This window comes from Rhynchophorus ferrugineus, unplaced genomic scaffold (assembly GCF_030347505.1).
Source record: "Rhynchophorus ferrugineus isolate W39M unplaced genomic scaffold, kcgeb_rfMv2 rfM7, whole genome shotgun sequence".
NCBI lineage: Eukaryota > Metazoa > Arthropoda > Insecta > Coleoptera > Curculionidae > Rhynchophorus > Rhynchophorus ferrugineus.
Genome location: NW_027472586.1, coordinates 2,000,846 through 2,015,853, shown reverse-complemented (window position 1 = coordinate 2,015,853; position 15,008 = coordinate 2,000,846). Strand labels below are relative to the sequence as shown.

The 15,008-nt window shown below is 33.4% G+C and overlaps 1 protein-coding gene across 3 annotated transcripts in view; it reads right to left on the bottom strand.

The window, feature by feature from the left end:
• The window catches only part of LOC143200137 (uncharacterized), a 66,008-nt gene that overhangs the window by 41,466 nt on the left and 9,534 nt on the right, over positions 1-15,008 (bottom strand). The window contains exon 1 of one of the 3 annotated variants that reach the window (XM_076410512.1): positions 658-783. The exons of the other annotated variants lie outside the window; for them this stretch is intronic. Within the exon in view, the coding sequence (XP_076266627.1) occupies positions 658-681 (24 nt within the window). The 5' untranslated portion in view covers positions 682-783. Of the gene's footprint in view, positions 1-657; positions 784-15,008 lie in introns of those variants that run through there. 3 annotated transcript variants of the gene reach the window in all.

Here is a 15,008-nt window from a genome sequence, read left to right as displayed (position 1 = left end):
ATTAAATTTAATTAATATTAACAATGTTTATATAACTATACAATAATTTCTCTTATATACCCAGTATATGCTTACCAATTAAATTAAATTAATAAAAAAAACTTAATTTTATAACAGACTAGCTATGAAACAACGTCGGCGGTGAAAGAACCCGACAAAAAAATGACAATCGTCGCCGTATTATGATTTCGATGCAGTGACAATGGGCGCTTTTACACTTTCTACTCATATGACTGAAACATATTATCGCAAACAAGTTCCTCTAACGACTTAACAAGATCTGGTTTCCTATTAATCATCCTAAAACACTAAACTATAAATAAATATACACTGATAAAGTTCAATGAATAGATAGTTTTTAAAAAATCGTATTACCCGTGGGCGCATTCGCCAAAATACTTGCTCATTTTAATTAAACAAACTGATACGAAATCGGCATATGACGGACAGACGAATATCCGAACAGGAACACAAAGATAATGAATCCATTATTTACAGCTACCACTCATATAATAGTACATCGTTTAAAAAAATTATCTTACCTAAAGTATTAAAATCAACACAAATTAAGGTTACAAACTTCCTACTAATCATCCTACATGATTGAACTATAAATACACACTAACACCTAGGTAATTATAGAAACAATCGTATTACCTTTGGGCGCATTCGCCACAACATTTTATGCTCGTTTGTCTAATAAATCAAATAAACTGATACGAATCAGTATATGACGAGCATAATACTCGCGTGTGGATACAATCATAACTCAAGGAAAATAAAAATAAATGTTTTCAGTTCTGTCGGAAACCATTAAAACTATGTAAACAAAAATCAAAATTTCGCTTCGTGTGAATCATACCGTGACACTGAACTCTAAATACATACCAACAGGCTCAAATAAACGGTTTTTGAAAAAATCGTATTACCCGCGGGCGCCTTCGCCAAAACATTGCTATTTGGATTTAATTCATAACACAGAGAAAGTGAATGAAATATTTACGGTAGTGATAGATTGGATGATATTCTAGATGAACTTGTTCTCTGTCATAAAGATTATATCAACACAAATCAAGTTAGCCGTTAAAACTGGCCAGTAATTAACCGGACTAAGAGATCACCTGATGTTTACTGCATCAGAGGAGAAAGTTCTTCCGCAAATAACACACAATACAGAATATATGGTACAGATGAGTTAAATGGTAGATTAAGAACATCGGTTTTGATAAAAAAATCTGCAGTTTATCAGGAACTACCATGTTCTGACAAATAAGACTAACTAATTAAATACAGATACATCCACAGAGTTCGAAATATCCACCATCTCCATCATCATCAGTCACGCCCACCATATTAACCCGTTTTAGCACCAAGTGATAATTTCCCGAAAAAATCACTTTAACCATGAGGTAGCATAAGGTGGAAACTTGGTCCCTACCCAGTGCCTGAATATACAAAGAATTAACCGGTGACTAATTGACTGACCTTGGCATCATCCTACCCAAAATTCTACTGCTGTAAGCTCGGCCACGAAAGTCCATCTATGTGGTTCATGGCATCATCTCTTTCTCTCGCATATCAGCCACACTTTCTTAATCTTTTTAATTTGCATTATATTTGCGTTATGGTAAATAAAAACTCGGTCTATATTAGTCTGTAGGCTCACGTCAAACCACATCTGCAGCAAAAGCCTGTTATCATTTTAAATCTTTCAGCCATTTTCAAAACATCAATGAACAAGTGTTCCAACATATATATGAAATGCAGAAGAAAATAGGAGGTCTTCAACAAGTCATAGAATGTTACAAAAAACCTATCGAAAGAAACAGTTAAAAACGATTCCGAAGTGGATATGTTTCCTTGCTTCTAATGATCAACAAGTGTTATTATCATGAATTTGATTTAGAGTCGTTGTTTCATCTTATTAAAGACAATAAGAATAGTTGAGGCTCACTGCAGAATAAGAATGAATCATGAAATGAAGAAAGATATTGAAAGAAGTATATCTCAATATTGTCTCTAATAAGTTGGCTAACCACTATACAGCAACAGAGGTAGAATCTTCATAATAATAAGAAAGTAAAAGAAGGAGGAATATGTTGACAGGTAAAATAACAGCTAAACCTAAAAATAAAAACACATTTTTTTATATATTAAATTATTATTAAAAAAACTTAAAGACATTTGTTATGAAAATTAATTTTCCAAGTTTTCATAATCGGTGGTCTCCAATGTGACACAGAGTTCATAGACACCGAGATTAAGTAAATATTTTACATTTTTGTTGTTAGCAGATGCCTTTATGTTATACCTGCTTGCTTAACAAAATATTATTTCAACGGCATCATATCCCAGATGTTCGATAAAATCGTTATTTTAAACTTTTTTTCGTCATCTGCGCTAACAAAACAGTTAGACAGTCGTTAAGATATCATAATATTAGATATTGATAATTTATTATCTAAAACTACAGTTCGATTTCGATATGGTTCGAAGTGGAACCCCCCAATTTATTATATTAGCGACATGCAGTTGTTTGACGTATTTAAGTCATCTCTCCACAAAATGATTTTGAATGACCATAAATTAAAATTGAATGAAATAGCAGACACTCTAAAGATATCTACTGAACGTGTACATCATATCATTCACGAATATTTGGGCTGTCACGAAAGCTCTGTGCAAAGAGGGTGCCGCGCGAGCTCACTTTTGACCAAACACAACGACGAGTTGATGATTCGGAGCAGTGTTTGAAGGTGATCAAGCGTAATAAACCCGAGTTTTTGAGTCGATATGTGACAATGGATGAAACACGGCCCCATCATTTCACTCCGAAGTAAAATCGACACTCATCCGAGTGGACTGAACACGATAAACCCATTCCAAAGCGTGGGAAAACGCAACAGTTGGCTGGCAAGGTTATGGCGTCTGTATTTTGGGATGCGCATGGCATTAAATACCTTGAAAAAGGAAGTACCATCAACATGCGACTATTACATAGCGTTATTAGACCGTTTGAAGGACGAAATCGCCGAAAAACGGCGGCATTTGAAGAAAAAGAAAGTGTCGCTTCACCAAGACAATGCACCATGTCAAAAATCCATGAATTGGGCTTCGAATTGCTTTCTCATCCACCCTATTCTCCAGATCTGGCCCCCAGCGACTATTTACTTTTTCATATCTCAAAATAATGCTCGCAGGGAAGAAATGTTAGTCGAATGAAGAGGTGATCGCAGAAACTGAGGCCTATTTTGAAGCAAAGGACAAATCGTACTACAAATGGCATCGAAAAGTTGAAGGGTCGCTATAGTCACCTTTAAAGGGAATTATGTTGAATATAAAAAACTAATTTTGCCAAAAAATATGTTTTACCATGGTAGACTGAGGACTGTTCAATTGACCTGTTATCAAAGTAATGTCTGCTTTCGCTCCATTCCGGTGACCTAAATTTCTTCAAGCAAAAGTACGAGACATATCCACGAATATCGATGGTTTTTCTTCTAAACACGAAACCTTCCGCCGTGTTATATAACCGAAAAGTCCATTTAAAAAAATTCTCACACATTGGAAAGGTGGCCTAGCCTTGGTAACGTTACGTCACGCGCGTATTCTAGCCGCCGTCGTATTGTTTTTGTTTCACCTTGTGTTGGGTTCTTACACCTCGGTTTTTATCGGTATTACATCGTTTTTTGTTTCTCTCTTATCGTAATTAAATATGGTCAATACACGTGCAATTATTTATAATGATCCAGTCGATAAGTAGCTTGACCTTTGGGTGGTCATGTAACGAGAAACCAGGGAATAAAGTATGTTAACATAAAATGTTTTTTCTTATATTATATAAAAAGCGTAAACCATTTTTGTCACCGTTTTCTGTACCAAGTAAAACGGATGAAATGTATAGTACAGATATCCATCAGTGATAATGTTTTTTTGATATCAATTCACTATATATATATATATATATATATATATATATATATATATATATATATATATATATATATATATATATATATATATATATATATATATATATATATATATATATATATATATGATAAAGATAGATAGATAGATATTAACGATTATATTAAAATCTGTCTGTAAAGATAAAACTCTCAAAATATATGTATTTTGAATATGACGAAAATCCATGTCAAATTATTCTAAAACGTATAGTTTTTAAGATATGTCACATAAACTGAAAGGTACTCCATTTTTGAAAATATACTATTCGTTGTATAACTTAAAAACTAACGATTATATTAAAATCCGTCTACTACATTTCGATTCTGCGCAAAACTCTTTATAATACCTGTAATTTTTATCAGCCTGCAATTATCTTAAGGGAAATGGCAGTAAAAAACCTCAAAATGGCCAAAAATCGCAAATTTTCACGACTAATATATATGGGAAAAAGGCCGATTTCTTTTTACTTCTCAGATAAAGATAAAACTCTCAAAATATATGTATTTTGAGCTGAAAATAACGAAAATCCATGTCAAATTATTCTAAAACGTATAGTTTTTAAGATATGTCACATAAACTGAAAGGTACTCAATTTTTGAAAATATACTATTCGTTGTATAACTTAAAAACTAACGATTATATTAAAATCCGTCTACTACCTTTCGATTCAGCGCAAAATTCTTTATAATACCTGTAATTTTTATCAGCCTGCAATTATCTTAACGGAAATGGCAGTAAAAAACCTCAAAATGGCCAAAAATCGCAAATTTTCACGACTATATATATGGAAAAAAGGCCGATTTCTTTTTACTTCTCAGATAAAGATGAAACTCTCAAAATATATGTATTCGGAGCTGAATATGACGAAAATCCATGTCAAATTATTCTAAAACGTATAGTTTTTAAGATATGTCACATAAACTGAAATGTACTCAATTTTTGAAAATATACTATTCGTTGTATAACTTAAAAACTAACGATTATATTAAAATTCGTCTACTACCTTTCGATTCAGCACAAAATTCTTTATAATACCTGTAATTTTTATCAGCCTGCAATTATCTTAAGGGAAATGGCAGTAAAAAACTTCAAAATGGCCAAAAATCGCAAATTTTCACGACTATATATATGGAAAAAAGGCCGATTTCTTTTTACTTCTCAGATAAAGATAAAACCCTCAAAATATATGTATTCGGAGCTGAATATGATGAAAATCCATGTTAAATTATTCTAATATATATGGGAAAAAGGCCGATTTCTTTTTACTTCTCAGATAAAGATAAAACTCTCAAAATATATGTATTTGGAGCTGAAAATAACGAAAATCCATGTCAAATTATTCTAAAACGTATAGTTTTTAAGATATGTCACATAAACTGAAATGTACTCCATTTTTGAAAATATACTATTCGTTATATAACTTAAAAAGTAACGATTATATTAAAATCTGTCTACTACCATTAGATTATGCACAAAACTTTTTATAATACTTGTAATTTTGATCAACCCTAACATATTTGACAATTTTACTAATTTATATCTCTGACATCCTGACCACAAACACTCTTTCAAACTACTTAACACAAATATTTTGAATTACTGAACATATGATGGACTAACACCAGTTAAAGACAAGTTACTTCCTCACAAATTAAGCAGACATGAACGGATTTACTATTGAGTAAACATGTATTTACGTTCGTCGTCAGAATTATTTCATCATCGCGACGAAATGACAAAATTTCACCTATTCCCATGCGATATATATTACATCAAAATTCTTCTATGTGATAAAACGTGAAAATTTGTGAAGAAAACGAACGAAATCAAAACTGAGGTGCAGCTGCTCGACGGACGTAGAGAAAAAAAAAAAATTAAAACAGTGGCCACTGACCGATGAACCAAGGCAACAGGTGGCAAAAGTGAAACCAACCAGCGGTCGCAGCATTGGAATTGTAAATTTCTTGGCACTGATCCTAAATATCAAGTTAAAGGAACAAAAAAGGAAAATTGGTTGATGGTATTATAAAATATTTTTAGCAAAAAAATTGAAACGACATCAAAACATAAATAAGGAACTTACTAAGAAGTACAAAATAATAAAACAAAAACGTTTTAAAATAAAATATTTACATAATAATCGTTGTAATACCTAAATCAAAATAAACGAAAACCTTATTTAACCTATCTACTACACGTATTTTATATTCTACTATATGCACACAAATCTTTTGAAATATCTGCAAAATCAAAATGTTATAGGTATAAAGTCTACGAATATGACCATTTTGCATTCGTAGCTTTACAATAATTTTAAAACAATTCCTGTTTTCACGTTATTTAACTTAAATATCTCATTGCTAAGAACTATTGATTCCTATTATCAATAACAAATTATCATTTTAAGATAACAATATATACATAAATATACCCGGAATGAGCAAAACTTAATGGATTCTGAAAATACAGAATGATAATTTAAATCATTATAGTACACGTTTACTAGGTTTGTGATATCTTATCTATTTTAATTGATATTATTATAAAAGGACATTAAAACTCGTTATTTAAAAGTATATAGAATCAATTGGGATAATGGTTATCTAGAAATAGATTAGCACAGATAGATGGTCGTACGAGAATGGTCAAAGAGGTGAACGAACATAACTTTCAAGGTCAATTACTTGGACACTGTACAACCAACCAGTGGGTAATTTCCAATACTCTTTACCGTTGAAACATAGATCGTACAATGTACTGTCACTGGTATGTTCTATATATGTTCACCAGTTGTTTTATTAGGTACGGTTCTTAATTATAAAGGATTCCTGATGACTTTTTCTTTGAATGAAACGTGATAGGAAATTGGATCGTATGTCAGTGTAGTTTAGAGAAGGTGAGAAAAATGTTATTCCTATATTGCGGAACTGGCATGGGCCAACTAGATGGCACTGCAATCGCTTGTTAGTGTCGCGTGTTTCAATATATCTAAGAGAAGCTGAGATAAATACGGTTCCTAGCTCTACAAGTATTTATATGTCAAAAATCTATTGTTCTACTTAAAAATCCCTAATAATATGAATTAATCATAAAACACATTGGTGATCGTTGAGGTTGATCAACATTGGTTGGTCACATGCTAAATCATAGAAGAAAATGGTTTAGCAACCAATTAAAAGGCCCGAAAAACAAAATATATGCGTTATAGCTGTCTATAAGGGAAATGTAAACTAAGCAATCAAATTTCTCAAACGACAATCAAAGTACCATAGTTCCAGAAATTCCCATTGAGGTGCAGCTCTATTACTCTATAAATTTATAGGAAAGACAAAGTCTGAAACCATCGAGATCGGCTATCCTAAACGAACCGAATTAATATTTCTACTCCCATAACGAATTGTTTTATAGATCACTAAATAATCAAGACCTGCGTCCCAATGACGGCCGATTTTTAGCAGTACTTTAGAAAGTTTTAACGAAAAAATAAACTTGGCTGAAATGAAAGAACAGATACCAAAACTTAAAAATATCTTGAAATTAACGACCAACAAGTCGTTATTCGAAAAGGTATACAAAAATAAAGATCTATTGACGTAACTAGGACGCATAAAACCCGCAAAATTAATTCACAGTCTTATATTAATTGTATTACCATTAAAATGTTGATGTATCTGTTCATAAAATAATATTAAAACAGTTGACCACGTTACACCAAACACTCATAAGTCCTCACTAAACAATATTCAGTTACGTCACTGTGTTCAGAAGAAGGCGTCTATCTAAAAAAACGAACATGGACTTCCTTACAGTAAATTACATATAAATATAGATTACTTATGGTGACCGAATCAGGAATATCATGACGATATTCGTTCTTTTTATGGATCATTAAATGGCATTATTGTTTACCTTTTTAATTAAGCTCTGATTGGACGAAATCGAAACCGAAAATAGTGGAAATAATGAGAAAAATATTATGCAAAATATAGTATGAGGTAACCTGGTAAAACCCAGGGACTTATTTCTAAGCTGGTATATATGTTTCCAAAAATACTATGATATAGAACCTTAAACTTTTGTCAACGCTTAAACAGTACCTAATTAACAGATCAATTGAAAAGCCGCTGGCCTGACATAGATGGCGCTACTTGAATTAAATCCATATGTTTTTTAGTTAGCCCTAACCCCCAAAAGATGCGTGTATAAATTTGATAGCTGTCGGATCATTAGTTTGTGGTTTATAGGATTTTGAGTGAAGCAACTTTTGTTATTGTGAAAAAATGGATAAAAAGAAATTTTGCTTGTTGATATAATATTGCTTTTTGAAGGGAAAAAATACAGTTGAAGCAAAAACTTGGCGTGATGTAGAGTTTCTGGACATTGCCCCAGGAAAATCAACCATCAACGATTGGTATGGTAAGTTTAGACGTGGTGAAATAAGCGCCGAAGACGGTGAACGCAGTGGACGCCCAAAAGAAGTTGTTACCAACGAAAACATTTAAAAAATTCACAAAATGATTTTGAATAACCGTAAATTGAAACTGAATGAAATATAAGATACTCTAAAGATATCAACTGAACGTGTACATCATATCATTCACGAATATGTGTACGGGAAAGCTCTGTGCAAAGTGGGTGCCGCGCGAGCTCACTTTTGATCAAAAACAACCGCTAGTTGATGATTCGGAGCAGTGTTTGAAGATGATCAAGCGTAATAAACCCGAGTTTTTGCGTCGATATGTGACAATGGATGAAACATGGCTCCATCATTTCACTCCGAAGTCCAATCGACAGTCATCCGAGTGGACTGTACACGACGAACCCGCTCCAAAGCGTGAGAAAACGCAATAGTCGACTGGCAAGGTTATGACGTAATAATTTTCATTGACTACGTTGAAAAAGGAAGGACCATGAACAGCGACTATTACATAGTGTTATTGGACCGTTTGAACGACGAAATCACCGAAAAACGGCCGCATTTGAAGGAAAAGAAAGTGCTGCTTCACCAAGACAATGCACCGTGTCAAAAAACCATGAATTGGGCTTCGAATTGCTTCCGCACCCACCGTATTCTCTAGATCTGGCCCCCAGAGACTATTTCCTGTTCTCAGATCTCAAAATAATGCTCGCTGGGAAGAAATTTTCGTTAAATGAAGAGGTGATCGACCAAACTGAGGCCTATTTTGACCTTTGCTTCTATTTTGGTATCGAAACGTTGGAGAGTTGCTATAATATCAAGTGTATCGCCCTTGAAGGGAATTATGTTGAATAAAAAAAACTGATTTTGGCAAAAAAATGTGTTTTACTATGGTAGGCCGGGGACTTTTCAATTAACCTGTTAGTTACTAAGAATCTGCATGTTTTTATTTTCTTCTTTCCTCTATCACTCTTGATATCAAGCAATTTATCTTAATTTTGTATTCGTCCTCTGTTTATTCTTATTAGCCCTAGTATATTTTTTACAGATTATATGTAGCATTAATTTGTACTAGAAAACACTGTCCTCAAGTTTTTGTTTTCCTATTTTATTCATTCTCAATTTGGGCTACTAAAACTAATTCTTGTTAACTAATCCTGTTAGCAGTTAGTCCATTATATATTGTATACCTCTTTTGTTGTCCTTAGTATAGTTGATACTACCTGGTCAAATATTTATTCCAAATTCAAAACGAAGGTATTGTAACTAGGTTTATTTGTTTTTTTACTCGCAAAAAACAACACATTGCCCACCCTATATAATCATGCCAACTGTACAATTCGAATATTTCATCGGTTGAATAATACAAGATTATTTTTAACCAGTTCATTCGTGACCTTCGCTATAATTTCGATTAATTCCATTTCTATTTAAATTCGTTATTGTTCAATGACGTCACCGTACCCTCTTATCTCGCTCATTTTTCCTAATCGATCCAAATTGAAACGTAGAATGAACTTAACGATCACCTTATTGTTATAAAGTCCCATTAGTTATTGTGATGGAATGATATTGTCGTCGATAAAGGTATAAAAGCGTTCTTGGGAAGCACCACGAGATAGCAAACGAGTTTGCCGACGTGTATCTGCTGACGAATTGATTTGACGTGGTTCGTGAGGATTAAAACGTGATCTTTTTCGAAGAATGTAGTGCAGATCATCTTGCTGAAATGTATTCTAATCTCTAATTATTATCGCTAATGTTTTGAAGAATTTTGCGGACATTTGGCAACATAGCACAATGGTTTTTTTTCATCAGCGGGACCTTTTTTGTTGGGTTCTTGTATTTATTTTGATCAGAGTTATGTATTGGTGAAAATACGAAGTATCGATGGGAACAACCGAACGTAACTTAAATTCGATTGTTTTGACATTTCTCGATATAAAATAACAGTTTCCTATATAATATTATTGGGTTATTCAGTGTATATGGATGATAACAACGGAATGCTGAAAATTGCACTTTCGACATCCATTACTTTTGTTATTTAATTTGATATCCAAGCTCATGAAACCCTTTTAAAAGTTATGGTGATGTATGTAGCAAATCACGATTATCGATTGTGATGTGAACGATTCAAAAGTGGTAAACTACCTAAAGTTAGTCATGTCAGTGATAAAGAACGACCTGGGGGTAGTTCCTCTTCCTATTCCCATTCAATGTCCCTCGGCTTTACTTCATACAGCACAACATATCCAAGCTCTTGGATCATTCCCATATTCTTTAAGCGATTGGATTTTTTTATAACATCTTTATTAGATACGCTTAGTACAATCTTAATTTACAATTAATTTATTACTACTTTTCCTATGTACTTGGATTAATAAACAAGCAAGACGAGTGCGAGAAAATACATCAGTATGTATTCCTCAATTATAAAATAATAATTTTAATTAATTTAATTAATAAATTATTAACTTATAGCTATATTTTACACTAAATGTATACACTTTATATAAGTTCGTATGGTTTTGTTCGTTTCAATCTCCTGATATCCTGCGCGCTGTCCAGCAGTTGTATTGCTTAAAATCCTGCACAACTTCGCAAATCCATTTGATTTCCAGGTCATCGTGCAGTTCTTCATTGGTTACATAGCGATAGGCATTGGTAATCAATCGAAGAACCTTGTTTTGACAGCGCTGTATGACTAACTGATTTGAATTTTTAGTGCAACCCCATATTTGCACCCCATAGGTCCAAATTGGCTTTATAATTGTATTATAGATCAACCTCTTTGATTTTAGATCAAGTTGAGAGTATCTTCCGACTGACCAGTATAGTTGTTTTATTTTTGTTCTAATGTTTTTTGCTTTTTGTATAACGTGAGGCTTTCAATTTAATCTACTGTCAAGATCGATTCCAAGGTATTTGGCTGATTCTGCTTGAGGAATCGGGCATCCATTGAGTGATATAATTAAGTTTTATTATTTCGCCTCAATGAAAAATTAACGTGGACAGATTTGGTGCTATTAAGTTGAATTTTCCAATCTTTCGTCCATTTGTAGATTTTGTTGACCGCCACTTGCACTTTTTCTATTGCCCTAGGCAGAGATATATCGATGGTCTTACGGTTTCTTGGGTTTTTTTATTTTCAACGGTAGATGTTGTCTCAGAGTTTTTGGGTTTGTCAATTTGTCTTAAGCGTTGTTCTGCTGTAATTTTCTTTGGCTGGAGTTCTTTTATTTTTTTTTTATATACTGCATATCCTTTATAATTAGCAGGGTGCATTTGCGTTGTTTTCTGCACTGAGTTGTGTGATGTTTACCGGCACATTTCACACATCTTGGTTCCCTACTGCAAAAATTTTTAGTGTGTCCAAGATTTTGACAGTTTGTGCATTGTGGTATGTTATTATTTTTCTTCAGAGGTTCCCCTTTTATCCTACAGTCTAGTAAATAATTTATGTCATATATATGTTTATTATTTTCGTTTTGTATCACGTCTACGTAGAACAACGGAAAAGTTTTAATTTGTTTTTCGCCATTTACATTAGTTGTCAGGCAAGCCCGTAATTCCAATTTAATATCGTCCTGATTTGTGTGGACGGTAATCCTCTAATGACTACTCTATACCACTTATCACTTTTTAACTGATAAGTGTGGTATTCGAGTTTATTGATTGAATTGTTTTTCTTCATCTCAATGAGATGCTTTTTTACATTCCTGTAATCCGTTTCATTACTAAGGGTTACGTTAATATCATCGTTAGACAAAGCTTTAAACTGCACTCGGTCAGAGGCTACTCCCTTTATTTACGATCTAAATAAATTAAAATTGCCAACATTGCTTCCCTTGATCGGGGGGTGGGCAGAGGGATTTTGTCTTCTTGCTTCTTTTTTTTTTAATATTTATAGCACTTTTTGCGATTGGTGAAGGCGTCATCTCTGACTTCTTCCTCTTTTTATCCTTCTTGTTTGTTACTTCGGTCCAGTCAGACTATTCCCCTACCTCTAATGCTAGTTCGTCTTCATATATAGCAGTCATATCCTTAGATAATCGCAACAGTTGTTGGTTCAGACGCTCGTTATTCGTTCTTAATTCTTCGTTTTCTTTCAATAATATATTCAAATCCATGTTGTTGTCCATCATGTTGTACTGTTATAATTAAATGTTTTTTTCACAAACTTTCACTTTTTCCCCTTTTTGGAAAACGTGGAACGTCTTTTGTTTGAGAGCACGTATTTCCTTCACTTTGGGTTGGCCGTATCCCGTACCTGGGAGTTCTTTGAAACCGTTAACCGAAGTTGACCGTAAAAAATATATAGATGTATTTTTATTTGATATATAAGGAGACTCGTTTTCGCGAATGAAAAAACACGTCTTGACTCTATGAAGGTCGGGACCGATTGAAAATTGTTTGTTGTCTTAATCCCAACAATCCTACATATTTTTGTTGAGTTTCAAGTCCTTGTCTTCGAGTCTTTTTTGACTGTCCAGAACGCTTTTTGTCGTCGGTTTCAAAATCACCACTGTTAAACGTCAAAACCAGGATTAACATGTTGAAATCGATACAGCACGGTTGCCATAATATTCATAGCGCACTGGATGACCTTGAATCGCATTCTTCTTCGAACTGAAATTAAAAAGTAAAACTTCCCGCAAACGCGATTACTCGGCACAATTTCGGACATTTTCAACGCTCTGAAAGAAAAATCTTGTTGACACTTCGTGGAAATAACATGTACTGTATAGTGAAGTTTCAACCTGCAGTTGGCGAACAACAGCAAACGTATCCGAGCGGTTTCCCTTTAAAATCAATTTATAGAACGATAAAAGTGAAACCTGTAGAAACGAAGAGGTGGACGAAGCAGAAAACGGCCGACAAAGCATCATCACCTTTCCAAGATTGTTCGCCTCGTTCTTCCTGGGCCTCCCGCAACAACAGCACAAAAACCAACACATCTCTCTCGACCTCTCCTCCATTTTCGCTTTCGAAAACTATACACGCACACAGAGTCACACTCGCGCTCAAGCACGACGACTTATGGGAGGTTCTATATACACTACTGTATGTTATGCACACAAATCTTTTGAAATATCTACAAAATCAAAAAGTTACAGGGATAGAGTCTACGAATATGACCATTTTGCATTCGTAGCTTTACAATAATTTTAAAACAAATCCTGTTTTCACGTTATTTAACTTAAATATCTCATTGCTAAGAACTATTGATTCCTATTATCAATAACAAATTATTATTTTAAGACAACAATATATACATAAACTAGCGACCCGCCCCGGCTTCGCACGGGTGCAATGCTGATACTAAATTAAATACACTACAGAAAAAATATGAACGTTGTATATAAAAACATAGCGGCCCGCTCCGACTTTGCACGGGCATAAAATATATATGCCTATGTCACTCAATGAAAACATGATTAAAATCGATCCAGTATTTTTGGTTCATTCATTACTGCCCTTGGCCTGCACGCATTAAATTTGGAGTAAAACAATTCCTCTTCCCCTATACTTACTATGAAGATTTCCTGCTATCTTTGGAATATCTAAATTCATACAATTTTTATTACATTACACATTTTTAAACGCAAATTTTAAATTTGTAATATCTCCGAAAATATTTGTTTAATTTACATGCTGTAAGGAACCATATTGATCTATATTAATTGCACACTGTATTTAAGGTACTTAATTCGATAAGGATTAATGCCGTATTGCTTAAAATAGCTTCGTAAATAAGCCATTTTCTCACGTAAAAAGTAAACAATAAAAATGGTTAATGTGGGTTATCCCTAAAAGATAAACATATACCATCGTGGACTTTTTTGTAGACCTTTTTATGGTGTACAATACTGTAGTACATTAATTTGATCTAACTCGTAGGGTTAGGCAGCGTTTTTGCTAATTGCTAAATAAGCCTAAAAAAATAGGTTAATTTACGACATCACGTCAGAAACCTCTAAAATTAGCAATGTTGCCTTAGTATATTATGCATGTGTTATACATATAAACCTTCCTCTTGAATCACTCTATCTATTGAAAAAAACCGCATCAAAATCCGTTGCGTAGTTTTAAAGATTTAAGCGCACATAGGGATATAGGGACAGAAAAGGCGACTTTGTTTTATACTATGTAGTGATATACTCGGAATGGGCAAAACTTAATGGATTCTGGAAAAACAGAGAATGATAATTGAAATCATTATAGTACACATTTACTAGCCTTGTGATATCTGATATATTTTAATTGCTTTTATTATGACAGGACCTTAAAACTCGATATCTAAAAGTATATAGAGTCAATTCAAATGATGGTTATCTGGCAATAGATTGGCACAGATACATGGTCGTACGAGAATGGTCAAAGAGGTGAACGAACATAACTTTCAAGGCCAATTACTTGGACATTGTACAACAAACCAGCGAGTAATTTCAACTACTTTTTACCGTTAAAACATAGATCGTACAGTGTACTGTCACTAGTATGTTCTATATATGTTCACCAGTTGTTTTATTAGGTACGGTTCTTAATTATAAAGAATTCCGTGATAGGAAATTGGATCGTATGTCAGTGTAGTTTAGAGAAGGTGAGAAAAACG